This window comes from Drosophila virilis, chromosome 3 (assembly GCF_030788295.1).
Source record: "Drosophila virilis strain 15010-1051.87 chromosome 3, Dvir_AGI_RSII-ME, whole genome shotgun sequence".
NCBI classification, from domain to species: domain Eukaryota; kingdom Metazoa; phylum Arthropoda; class Insecta; order Diptera; family Drosophilidae; genus Drosophila; species Drosophila virilis.
This window is the reverse complement of record NC_091545.1, coordinates 15,366,432-15,379,340: the sequence shown is the minus strand read 5'-3', so window position 1 is coordinate 15,379,340 and position 12,909 is coordinate 15,366,432. Positions and strand designations below refer to the sequence as shown.

The following is a 12,909-nucleotide window of genomic DNA, read 5'->3' as shown; positions in this document are numbered from 1 at the left end:
TCTCTCTCGCTCTCATTCCATTTACCTTGCTCGTACTCTCCCACAACAGCAGCAGAAACCTCGCATGTGCGCACAGCACACGCTCATAAGTTTGTGTAAAGTTCATTGATATTTTTGTGCATTGGTATGCGTTGAATGTGTGTGTTGATTCATTGAGTTCGGCGCAAACTAGCTGCCTAATATATTACTCTGAATATGCAGTGCGGGTGAGTGTGCACGTATGTGTGTGTGTGTGTGTGCTCGCTGGGATGTTATATGGAAACAATTTATGTATGCTAGGTAGTTATGTGCAAAAGTATGTGCAAATACAATGCATATGTATGTAGTCTACACTCCAGTGAGCGCTTATGAATGCGAAGCCATTGGAGCAACAATAGTTGGAGACGGTGGATGGGGTGGGGGGCAGCTGAAGCTCAACTACGTTAATGTTGAGCGCGGGGCGGCTGGCAGACGGCATGGGAATACAAAAAAAAAACTTGTGCTGCGCCCAAAACTCATCAATGAAGTTGAAACATTCAGCAAACTCTCTCTCACACACACACGCACACAATGTGCACAAGGACATGGTCGCCAGCAGGGTCGTTTTTGGAGACTGGCAGAATGTTTAAATTTATAACCGTGACCCTGATATTTGCAAAAAGGCAGCAACAGAGCCAACAACAACAGCAACAACACCAACAACAACAACAACAAACAACAAGGGCCAAGCCTGAGCATTTCAAGGATATGCCTATGCGCGTGCAGAAAATTTCTCCAAAAACGGCCCCAAGCGACAGACCCCCTACCCCAGCACACGCACGCCCTCTCTCGCACACACACACACACACACGCATTCAGGGCGCATGCGCTGCCTTGAAAAGGAAGGCAGAGCGGCAAAACTTGGCCGCAAGCTTATATACATGTGTATGTGTGCAAGCATTACATATACATACATATGTATACATATATATATGTAGACATGCGAGCACATACAGACACAACGTGCTTTTTTTATGTACCCAACGACAAAAGGCGACGGGCGACAGCTGCAAAAGTGTGACTCGAAACAGATATTTTCATGAATGAAAATCCCACGCAAAGGCAAATACAGTTAAGCGCTCGAGCAAACCCCACGCGCCCGAACCCCCTAGACACGCCCGCAAGCTATACAATCGAAGTGTAGCCCACGCAGTTTTCCAAAGGGGATGCGACACGCCTCGAAAATAGAAGGTGGGCTGCGAAAAATGCGTGGGACTCGAAACAAGTCGAGAGAAAATTGAAAATTAGTTAAGCCCTGCGGCATAAATTACGCGACCTGGCAACATCAAAGTGCAGTCCATGTTGCCACGGCCTTGAAACCAGTTAGCTAGAAAGAAAGCAAGGTCAGCCCGGACAGGGACGCGCCCCAAAGCCGGCATTTACACCTGCACAGCTTCAGCTAGCCAGTTCTCGAATGCACTTGGCCGCTGACTAATGTGCTGGCAAGGCATCTGACTCACCTGCGTTTCACCTGCCGCCAACTGAAACGCTCAACTTTAATTGGGCAATATATTAAAAATTGCGTGATTTTTATGCCAATTGTTGATTGCATTGAGCTATTGTTAAAATGACGCAATGCCTAATCTATTGCCAAATATGTGCGAACAATGACGACGAGCTGCTTATCAATGAAAGTAGGTTTCGGGTTCGAACTCCAAAGTTGGAATTAAGATTTTCAATTTACCTTTCTTTGCACAATTTAGTATATAGTAAATTATATAGTAAATTTCTAATCATGGCCAAGCTTGACTTAATTTCTTCGATTATATTTGTATCTTTTACCTGTGCTCACCTAACATCATGCCAAAAGTCTATAAATTGAGTGTGAATCGTTTTGATTTACGCATTTTCACAAATTCAAATGTTTCAAAATTCTGAGAACTCGAAATGCTTAAAGGGAATTCAATTCGTTGCTTGACTGAAACACCGAAACGAAAGTGAAACACATATCTAAATTTAGTTCAAGTCTGACAAGGAATTCTAGGAACAGAATATCTTTATTCGATTTGAAAACGATGAGTTGCTGCTTAAATCAGACGATATTTAAATTTTCAAAATAACCCAACAAGTTCTATATAACACTTTGCCAGAAAGCATTTGTGAATCTGGAAAATAAATGAAAAATAAAATAGCAAAATAAAATTAAAAATTTTGATTAAAAAAGCGAGGTTGTTTCCATGGCAGCTATTTAATATTTTTACTAAAGCTAAATATTTAAAATAATGCATATTCGAAAGATCGTAGTAAAAACTATGCCTGAATTATTATTAATTAAATTTGCATTATTTAAATAATTAAAAATGATTTCTTTCATCGGCTTTTTAAATGCATCAAATCGAGCTATTTCAGTTAACATTATTTTAACAATTTGATCAAAATTAAAAATGAAAAAATAAACAAAATTAAATATATCTTCATATTCGCACATTCTGAGTATTGTATCTCTTGAAGCCGATAGTCAGGCGCAGGCATAACTTTCAGTTTCTCGAGTTGATTCGCTTTCCACATAAAATGAGTCACATGCACGTTGCTATCTTGCGACCAGCCTCTGTCGGAGGCAGCTGCCTCTTGCCACAAGTGGCACTATCGCCAAAGTTACTGACCTAAAGTAATGCGAAAGGGATTAAGAACTTGCCAGCTGCGATATCGTGCACACAAACTGGCATACTTCCGGTCTGATCCGCAGCATTCCAGGCCACATCGGCCCACAGTCTATGTATGTATGTATACCCCCCACCCCCCCAGCCCGTTCCTCCCACTTCCTGGCTGTGTGCGAGTGCGAGTGCGAGCTAGATACATATAAAACCCAAACTGATTCATGCAGCGGATGTTTGTGGGCGCCAGTCGAGCAATCGACGATCGGAGCTTTTGACGTTTTGACCAGAGCCGGCTGTTCCGGCTGCGCTGTTGGGCATTTGTTTAAACTGTTGTGGGCCAATATGACGCCACAGCTCAGCTGGCGATTGATATGAAACAAACGACGACCGGGCCAGATGACTGACTGACTCTCGACTCTCTGTATGCCAAATACATATAATTCATTGTGTGTTGTTCTTTCAGCAAGGTGGATGACTCAGCCAGCCGACAGCTTCTCCACGTGCTGCTGCGTTACGCCTTGCGACACCTACGCCACAAATCCTTTTGACGTCATTTGCTGGCAGGCAAGCTCGAGCTGAACGAAACGTATTGTATGCGATTTTTTATTCAACTGAATCTGCTGTAAAGACGCTTAGATGGCTTAATAACACTTTTACTGAATGCTTCGTTTGTAATGTGAAATAAAGTTGAAAGCAGTTTGCGGTCTTCCATATTTCAATTGGGTTTAAATGACGCTAAAACGTCACGTTACGAATATCGATAGGTTTATGCCATAATCTAGCTAGCTTAATCGTACGATATTCCCTTTCATGAACGATCTTACGATATTAGCAGTCTTCTATAAGGTTTAAATGACGATAATAGGTCAAGTTCCGAATATCGATTACTTTTACGATATTCCTTTTCGTGGACCATCTTACGATATTGGCAGTCTTCAATATTTCCATTAGGTTTAAATGAGGACAACACATCACGTTCGGAATATCGATAGGTTTATGCCAAAAACCAATGCAGCTCGCTTACTCTTACGATATTCCCTTTCATGAACCATCTTACGATATTGGCAATTTTCTATATTTCCATAAGGTTTAAATGACGATAAAACGTCACGTTCCGAATAACGATAGGTTTATGCCACAATCCAATCTAGTTCGATTGCTTTTACGATATTCATTTTCATGAACCATCTTACGATATTGGCAATTTTCTATATTTCCGTAAGGTTTAAATGACGATAACACGTCACGTCGATAGGTTTATGCCACAATCCAATCTAGCTCGATTGCTTTTACGATATTCATTTTCATGAAGCATCTTACGATATTGGCAATTTTCTATATTTCCATAAGGTTTAAATGACGATAACACGTCACCTCGATAGGTTTATGCCACAATCCAATCTAGCTCGCTCACTTTTACGATATTAATTTTCATGAACCATCTTACGATATTGGCTGCAGTGCAGAACTGCAGAAAGTCCCATTTTCAAGATCTGCCATTAATATATATATTTATCCAACAATTACCCAACAACAATTAACTAAACAAACCTCGCCTTCTTTCTGCTTTTTTGTTGTATTTCATTCTTTTGGGTGTTGGTTGGTTGCTTTTCCATTTGATGAGTATGTTGGATGTTTAAAGTAGAGCGTCGAGCAGAAAATTGTGTGGCCGCCTGCTTTGCTCAATTGGGCCGTAAGGGGCTAACGAAGGTTAATGCGGCTGTATTTGACCTTTGGGGTCAAGCTGAAGGCAAATTAATTGCGAGAATTGAGAGCGCAATGAGAAATTCAGTTGATGACGACGACAACGACGATGACGACGACGACGATGATCGTAATGTGCTTGGGGCTCCTTTTGCCTTTGCCCGGGGTGACTGTAATTAATACAAATGCAGCAGCAGCAACAACAATAACTGTAAACGGGCATTGCCAATTGCAGCCAATTGAATCAATAAACCAAACTTGTGAACTTTCCAAGTTAATTTTCAAATGGAAATTGCTTTTGCTCTTGTTGTTGTTGCTGTTGTTGTTGTTGCTGTTACTGCGCTGCTTTCTGGCACTTCCGCTGCTTGGTGCACTCGCATTCGGATTCGGTTGGCAGGGCCGTTAATTATGTTGACCCACGTAATTTGTTAAAATCAAATGTGGAGCGTGCGGACGTGTGGGCGTCACATAAAAGTGCGCCGTCATCAACGGCCCAAGCTGCCACTTGGATATTGTAATTTGCCGCCCACGCAGCAGCAGCAGCAGAGGCAGCAGCAGAGGCAGCCTCGCCCGTTGGCCTGGCCAAATAGTAAGTGTGTGTGTGTGTGTGTGTTTGTGTGCCTGTGTACATTTTACTTTTGATAACGCGCTGCGGAATTGCTCGCCCACGCAGGCCCGGCACGCAAGCAGCGACGCCGACGCCGACGTCTCTTCCAGCACGCCATTCATTTCCACCCGCACCAAGCTGTATATACCGTAAGTGAGTAACAGTAACGGCAACGGCAACTGCGACTGCGACTGCGGCGTCGTTGGCAGCGGCAGCATTTTACGCATTCCAATCAGCCAGCAAAAATGCCAACGTGGGCGATTTCCATTTCCCTTTTTAACTGCCACACAGCGGCACCATGTTTATATGTATGCATATGTATGTGTGTGCATACAGTACAGTTGTATATAAGCACGTGTGTGCGTGTGTATCGTAAAACGGCAAAAAAACTCATGAATGAAAAGCTGCCGCTGCGCGTGGGCTGGCAGAGCTTTTGCTGATTGGTGCGTTGCAAGCTTTTGCTTGCTGCCCAATCGAAATTAAATTGTGTACTCTAAATGTAAGGCTGAACAAATATTGATTTGCTGTTGGCGAGCTGTTTAATAAACGCAACCATTTCGCCCACTGATTAACAAATAATTATTGATACAATTATGTATACTTATCTAGCGTAATATAGGCCACTTGCTATATAAATATGTTTTTATGAGTCTCTAATTTGACCGATTTGTTGGCTGTGTCTGCCATTTTCTAGAAACAAACAAAATTTGAATTCAAAAGTTGCGCCAATTTTAGCAGAGACAACTTCTAGCCGATACACACACCGCAAAGTTTTGAGCACAGCAAGCTGCCCACTTGTTGCTTTTACTGTAGCCCTGGTAGCGATAGCATGTCGAGCAGCATCGACAATTAATCGATATACGCAACAATTTCGATATTTTCCATCACTAATGGGTTCATTAGCTTTTTGTCTCGTCTCTCTGCCTCCCACTGGCACAATCCCACTTTTCCCCCCAAAAATCGTTTTTCGACTGTATTTGTATTGTTTGCATTAAAACAAACGGCGTCGAGCGTCGAGGTCGTCTGCCTTGTGAATATATACACGATATTTTTTGAAATAGTCTGCGTCATTTCGCACGCGCCGCCGCCGTCAACTGCAGCAAGCGAGTTGAAGATTTAACAAAAGGCAGCTCAATTCTAATTGCAAATATGGAATCGGATACAACGGAAAAAGAAAGTACGGCGGCGGAGTTGCAGTCGCTGCCGCTGCAAAGTGAAAGCGTCGTGGGTGGCAAGGCGGGGCAAGGCGAGGCGACGCCGCCGCCGCCAAACAAGCGCCAGAAAATTGCGCTAGACGCTGCGATTCCAGACGACCAAGTGGACGAACTGAAGGAGAAGGAGGTGGTAGAGGAGGAGGAGGAGGAGGAGACAGTGCCACAGCTGGTCGCTGTGGAGCGGGCACAGAGCACGCAGAGCAGCCTGCGTAAATTTAGCCGAATACCCGTCTTCATTGTGGACTATCACAACGATGTGCTGGAGTTCATCTATCGTTGCCTGGCCACGCGGCATCTGCCGCTGGAGCGTAACATTTTGGTGCATTTCGACTCGCATCCAGATTTGGTGGTGGCTCGCGATATACCCGCCAGTGCCAGCTATGACAAGGACATCATGCTGAACGAGCTGAGCATCGAGAACTGGATTATGCCCACCTTATATGCAGGTGAGTTGTAACCAGATCACAGCTGAGACACCTGTTATCCAATCTCGCTGCGCAGGTCATTTCGATCGCGTCGTCTGGCTGAAGAACTCGTGGTGCCAGCAAATACCCACGGGCAAGCACGACTTCAAAATTGGCCACAAGGAGGATCGCATCGGTGTCGACTGTCCGCTGGACTATTTCATAGCCGAGGGCAACTATTGCACCAGCGAGGAGCTGCAGGAGACGCGTGCGGTGCAGCTGCAGGTGCACGATGCGGACAGCGAATCGCTGGATCCGGCGCAATTCTTGACGGCGCAGGATGCGGCGGGTTTTGTGCTCGACATCGATTTGGATTTCTTTAGCACATCGAATCCGTTTCTGGAAATCTACAAGGATGCCAACTGCTATGCCCAGCTCACGGAGATCTTTCACTTTGAAAGCGTGGAGCCCGCCAAGCAGGCCGGCACAGCGACCATTGCGGACTACTGTGCCACGGCAGCGACGCGACAGAAGCAGCTGGACGCACTGAAGCGCATCTTTTGGCATCTGGAGGAGCAGCGCAGCTTTGATGGCCTGGAGAAGCCAGACGAATCAGTCATAACACCACAGATCTATGCCAAAATTGTCCAGCTGGCCGAGCAGCTGCAGGCCAAGTATCCCGACGACGAGATCGACTGGCTGCTCATCTTCGACTCGGGCAGCACCACGGACAACAATGGACTGCCGCATCACATAAGCACCAGCAAGGAGCTAGCGGAATATTTTGCGAACTTTAAGCGTTTCCTGCAGCGTTTACCCGTGCCGCCCGTCGCCATTACCATGGCGCACTCGGCCCAAGATGATTACTGTCCACAGGATCAGGTGGCGTTCATTGAGGAGCAGGTGCTGCGACTGCTGCGCGAAGTCTTTGGCGACAAGCTCCACGAGAAGGCAATTCTGCACTACATGGACGATCCGTGGGACGTGATGAAGCTCTAAGCATAAAGACTGGAACGAATCCTTTCCCCTTTTCGATTCGACTGACACTTGCTAGAAACTTCAAAGTGATTCCACAACCGCAGCAACCATATGAACTAACCCCCAATGCTAATTTAAAAAGAAAACTACTTATTTTTTATTTATAAACATACGTGACGTATTTATTATACACAAAAAGGAGAGCAAAACAAACACACACAGTTCCAACACATATTCTACATTTATACGAAGCGTGATTATAAATTTAACGCAATAAAATCAAAGAGAAATCGACTTCAATTATTTGCAATGTGCTTGTAAACTAGGCGACAAAGCTCATGTTAAGTTAAAAATTTAAAACTGCAATTTAAGCAAACAATTTAAATCGTTCAGCTTATTTTATTAAGGAGCAATAATTCAGGGACAATTCACCACAGCACTTCCAAACTAGGCGACAAAGCTCATGTTAAAGCTGCTGTTAAATTTATCTTTAACAGGGCATTAGGTTGAAAATATAATCAACCAATTAAAATCTTTCAGCTTATTTTATTAATGAACAATAATTCAGGAATCTTTTACACTACAAGTTAACTACATGTTAAACGTATAATCACGATACAAAAAAAGCTTCGTATAAACGCAGTCGTACAAACGGTGGACATTACTTTTTAAGGCCCTTGCGGCCCACATTTAATGGGCTGCCAATCGATAGTGGGCAGGTCGTGCCATAACATTTGCTGGTTCAGTCGGTTTTTTGGAAGCATTCGGAATACAGAGAGTAAGTTTTCTAGCTTAACTAAATACGCTTGTTCACGAGACGGCAATGCTTAGCATTGATTGGGATGTCATCCACGCTTAGTTCCATATCAGCTACAGCTCCTGCTTGTCGCCTTTGGTACTTTTCTTTTGTTTCTTTCGCTCCGGCTGCTGCGTCAGCTGCTCCTTGAGACACTTGCGCTCCTCCGGACGCTTAAGCACATGATCCTCGCACAGATGCTGCTGCAGGGATTTGTCCTGCTGCAGCTGGAAATACCAATTGCTGATGGCATCCTCGTACTCCTCCAGCATGTTCTCGCATTGGTTCTTCATCTGGGTGACCTCGACGGGCGGCTTGTCCCACAGCTCGTAGGGTATGCCCAGGTCCACTTTAACGCCCTTGTCGACCAGGCCGTGCAGCGTTTGAAAGGTCTGCGACATGCCCTTGGCGAATCGCGTGCTATCCGTGCGCTCCTTGTGCAAATTATACTCGAGCACACGCTCGCACACATTCTCCAGGGACTCCAGCAAACGGAGCTCGCTGCGTCGGTATTCGGTGCGCTTCTTGGGACGCACATCGTCCACGGAGTAGCCGATCTCAATAACATCGTGCGATTTGCCGGTTTCGCCCAGACGCGCCTCCAATTCGGCGGCAAGAATTTTGCAGGCCTCACAGCGATTGGCATAGCGCACGCCTTGCTCCTCCTCCGGTGTTTGCTGGCAGTCCAAGCCCCTCAGCTGGACTAGCAATAGAAATGCAAACAATTGCCGCAACATTTTCAACGAAAGTAATCAAAAACCTGACGTGTGATAATTGAATATATAGCTGTATTTATCAATGCGCTTCTTCGCCTATTTTTGACATTCACACAGAACAAAAAACTCAAAATGGTCGATTAATGGTTATCGATAATTTTCGCGGCACTTGCCACTTTTTGTGATTAGGCGCCAAATATTTGAAATTGGATACGTTGCTGCCCGTGGCAACGCCACGCCAGCCAAAACAAAAACTCAAATGCCCCAAACCCCAATTTGATAAGAATATGTTTGAGAAAAAGCTGACAATCTCACTTGGAGCCGTGCACAATGTCACATAAGAGATTTCATATGCGCTTCGAACTGCAGCTACATGCGGTTGGTATCGTTGGATTTACAAGGAATACTTGATCCTAATCAAAAGCTTACACTTTCTAGCTCACCTGCCCGGGCGTCTGGCTGTGCTCACACGGCTATTTGGAGGCCACTGTCAAGACATTGGGCTACTATTTTCGCACTGGCGCCATGGAGCCACGTTTTCCCATGCTCTGCCATGACCAGTTCACAATGGAAGGTTACTTTAGGAGCGTCAACTCGCTGGAACAGATGCGGCAGATGCTCAACTCGGAACAGCTGGAGATAACCCTGTGGCAAAATGGACGCCGGCTGGCCTACTACGTGGGCAGACTAACGGACGTACTGCAGCCGCCAATTCCACAACCAAGCTGCGCCCACACCGCCAACGTGCAGCTGCTGATGAAGGCAACGTCCGCTTTTCCGGGCATACTGGCGCCGAAAGTGGAGTTGTGCGCGGAACTGAGCACGCAGGACAATCAACGCCGACGCTGTAAACTCGACCTGGAGCGGCCACTAAACAATCGCCACGTAGCGAGTCGCTGCCTCAGTCGCCTGGAGCTGCCGCGCAAGCAGCAATCCGTGTGCCATGCCAGGCAATCGAAATGCAGGGCCAGCAGTTCCAGCTGCAGCTACGCACCCTCCCTGAGCAGTCGCATGCCGCCACGCAGGCTCTCCACATGCTCGAGCAGCACACAGCTCAGTAGTCAATCGCATACGCTCAGTCAGTGCTCCAGCCTGACGCAGTGCAGCCACAGATCAGCTGTGGGTGGTGCTGCCGAGCATCAGAACAGCTGCCCCATCTGTCAGGCATACAGCAGATCGTTTGAGACTTGTTAATAGGTACAAATACATGCGCTTATATTTAACATGAACCACACGGCCAGGCTTACAGGTAGACGGAGAAATCGGTTTGGGCAAAGTACAGAGCAATCAATGTTATAATGAGATTGTAGGGCGCCGCACGCTCCAATTCCTGCGGCTGTAGTTCGTTGCGCAGCAGCACACAGGAGCGCGCTATATACCGCAAGGTGCTGAACACATGCGGCTCCAAGGGCAGATGCAGACAGACCAGGTTGGCGTACAGCCAGCGCGCCAGCCAAGCATCGCGCAGCAAATCAATTGGCTTGGCGGCGGCGGAAGTGCTTGGCTCAGCGGTTTCAACTGGCGGCTGGTTTGGCTCCTGCAGCCACTTGCACAGCAATTCCAGCAAGAGCTCCAAATCGCTTTGGCTCAGGCGCAGCAGAGTGCTCAGCAGCGGCTGCTGCGTCCGGCAGAATTCCAGCCATTTGTCCACGTCCGTGGTGAGCGGCGGCTCGATGCTTTGATCATAGTGCTGTGCATTCAACTCCAGACGCAGTGCAACAACGCGAGCGCGCGCCTTGCTAAAGCTTTTTACTTGAGCGTCCCGCCACTCCGGCGTGGGCAGCAGACATCTGTGGGGCGGCATTGGCGGCTAAGGTAGATACATTAAATAAACATGCAGTTCTCGCAAATCTGTTGCGACTCACGCTGTGTAGCATTTCGCATCCGTTGGTGGTCACATTATATGTGATTTTTTTGGAGCGTTTGGTCACGACAGCCGGGCAACGTTTGCGCTCGTAGAGCATGTGCATCAGGTACTCCTCGCCCGTTTGTGGCGGTTTCTGTGGATCAAAATTGTCATCTGGCTCACGTATTTCCAGTGCCTGTAACTGAAATGTTTCCTCTTCTGTTGCTTTTTGCATTTTAATGCTGCTCTTATGAAGCTTGTTAATTTATTTAGCCGGCAAAACTTGTTTATCGAATCGAAACTAAATCTATTAGCGATGAGCGTTATTTCATCTGCATTAGTGAACGTTCACGGGTCACTTTTCAGCTGGGGATTTTTGGCAACACAATAAATTCAAAACACAGTCTAATATCATAATACTAAAATAAGTATTTATGTTACATTTAAGTTGAATGCCAACATTTAAACTCAATTTTATATACGTCTTGTTGAATCAGCGTTAGCTCTTCGTTGGGTTAGAAGTTATCGATAGTTGGCGATAGCTTAAGCGATATTTTGGGTAACCACTAGGAATAGCCCGCCAACTGAATTTATCGATTCAAATAAATAATTAATAAGAACGCACAACTTCTTGCATTTCTATCAAGAGATTTCCAAATTAGGATTAAGATTTACACACAGCTGTTCACTTTCGCATACATATTGCATATTTTTATATGCTGCATACAATTAAATTAACGAATTCATTTCTATTTAATTTATTTATTTTGCTGTGCTCTGCTGACTAATTCTTAATTTATTTATGTAATGCACTAACTCGCAACATTACTGACGTAATGGGAGGCACTTGGGATATAGTCCAATATAAAATTATGGCCTGCCCGCTTAGCCCCTCTATTCGAGCAAGCCCGGTACAAACACAATCACAATACCCCACTTGGGCAAAAGTAATAATAGGCTATAAAAAGGTCATTTCATAATTGTCTTACGAAAACTCAGTTGCCGACAAGGAGCCCTTGTTGTCCGCGCGGACAGGACCTTTTGTGTGCCGGCCATAAAAGAGTCGTAAGGGGAGACTTGCCCCCAATTAGCTGTCAAGCACAGAGAACAAGAACGCATCCTGGACAACCTGTGGATTGCAGAGCTACCAAATAAACGAGGGCGGCACTATTCTTGTCTTTGCCCTCAGTTCATTGCTGGGGGCAAGCAGCCATTGTATCTGTAAGCAGCTGCCCGTGAAGTTACATATCAAAATTGTTTATTAAATTTTGTTTTTACGCCGCTTGCCAAGTGAAGTGCAATTTAAAATTCATTAAAAACAGAACACAGCCAGATTTTAGCCAGGGGCCAGACAAGAAAACAAAAAAACAATAAAAGCAGAATGGTGTATATCATACTAAGAAATTAATACTTTCAGGTGTGTGTATTTGTGCGTGAGTGAATTAAAAAGAAGCAATAAAAAATATTCTTTCCCATGGCCCAAATCCAGAAAAAATAATTGTTTTTTTCTTTTTTTAAGAAAAATAAAATATATGCGTACTTTTTCTTAAAAAAAACTAAAATCTTAAAATCAATCAACCTTTTTCAAAATTAATTTGTATACTTTTACAGATTCTGACATATGTATTAAAAAAAACATAGATGTATGATATTGAGAGATGTACATTAAATATTTTGTGTACTCACCATGAAACCATTGAACCGCATCAAAATTCCAACGGAGGCTTTTGCTGGCAAGCATACATCCATGATCTGCGATTCATACTTTTTACAAATACGTGCATCCATACACTCACACTATCGCCCCATCTGCATCGGACCGCCTCGCAACTTAAACTGACGATGAGCTCCAATTGGCGGCTGCTTAAATACTGTTCGCTCTTCTTCTTGCCAGCTTACATGGACGATCTGCATTTCATACTTGTATTAAAACACACACACACTCACTTTCATGACATCGCACGGTCTGCATTGGACCGCCTCGCGACTTCAACTGAAGTTGAGCTCCAATTTTCAGCCATTTATATAC

General features: G+C 45.0%; 4 protein-coding genes across 4 annotated transcripts; 2 read left to right on the top strand and 2 right to left on the bottom strand.

The window, feature by feature from the left end:
* The first annotated feature begins 5,833 nt into the window (after window positions 1–5,833).
* Window positions 5,834–7,816, top strand: MESR6 (misexpression suppressor of ras 6). The gene is made up of 2 exons (XM_002047530.4): window positions 5,834–6,586; window positions 6,642–7,816. The coding sequence occupies exons 1-2, from the start codon at window positions 6,076–6,078 to the stop codon at window positions 7,541–7,543; spliced, it is 1,413 nt and encodes a 470-aa protein (XP_002047566.1). The 5' UTR covers window positions 5,834–6,075; the 3' UTR covers window positions 7,544–7,816.
* Window positions 7,817–8,048: 232 nt separating this feature from the next.
* Window positions 8,049–9,137, bottom strand: CNPYb (protein canopy b). Its single transcript, XM_002047529.4, has one exon. The coding sequence runs from the start codon at window positions 9,053–9,055 to the stop codon at window positions 8,393–8,395; it is 663 nt and encodes a 220-aa protein (XP_002047565.1). The 5' UTR covers window positions 9,056–9,137; the 3' UTR covers window positions 8,049–8,392.
* Window positions 9,138–9,220: 83 nt separating this feature from the next.
* LOC6623016 (spermatogenesis associated 6-like protein) lies at window positions 9,221–10,228 on the top strand. Its single transcript, XM_002047528.4, has 2 exons — window positions 9,221–9,412; window positions 9,473–10,228. Exons 1-2 carry the CDS (start codon window positions 9,365–9,367, stop codon window positions 10,226–10,228), a joined length of 804 nt encoding a protein of 267 aa, XP_002047564.1. The 5' UTR covers window positions 9,221–9,364.
* Gem2 (Gemin 2) lies at window positions 10,214–11,277 on the bottom strand. Its single transcript, XM_002047527.4, has 2 exons — window positions 10,900–11,277; window positions 10,214–10,844 (listed from the first exon to the last, which is right to left on the bottom strand). The coding sequence occupies exons 1-2, from the start codon at window positions 11,113–11,115 to the stop codon at window positions 10,278–10,280; spliced, it is 783 nt and encodes a 260-aa protein (XP_002047563.1). The 5' UTR covers window positions 11,116–11,277; the 3' UTR covers window positions 10,214–10,277.
* Window positions 11,278–12,909: the final 1,632 nt, after the last annotated feature.

Bases quoted from the DNA above. Each gene is read 5' to 3' on its own strand.
- MESR6 (XM_002047530.4), top strand. From the start codon at position 6,076: ATGGAATCGGATACAACGGAAAAAGAAAGTACGGCGGCGGAGTTGCAG. The intron at 6,587-6,641 runs GTGAGTTGTAAC...CTCGCTGCGCAG, and splicing joins TATGCCCACCTTATATGCAG to GTCATTTCGATCGCGTCGTC.
- CNPYb (XM_002047529.4), bottom strand. From the start codon at position 9,055: ATGTTGCGGCAATTGTTTGCATTTCTATTGCTAGTCCAGCTGAGGGGC.
- LOC6623016 (XM_002047528.4), top strand. From the start codon at position 9,365: ATGTCACATAAGAGATTTCATATGCGCTTCGAACTGCAGCTACATGCG. The intron at 9,413-9,472 runs GTTGGTATCGTT...TACACTTTCTAG, and splicing joins TCGAACTGCAGCTACATGCG to CTCACCTGCCCGGGCGTCTG.
- Gem2 (XM_002047527.4), bottom strand. From the start codon at position 11,115: ATGCAAAAAGCAACAGAAGAGGAAACATTTCAGTTACAGGCACTGGAA. The intron at 10,845-10,899 runs GTGAGTCGCAAC...TATCTACCTTAG, and splicing joins GATGCGAAATGCTACACAGC to CCGCCAATGCCGCCCCACAG.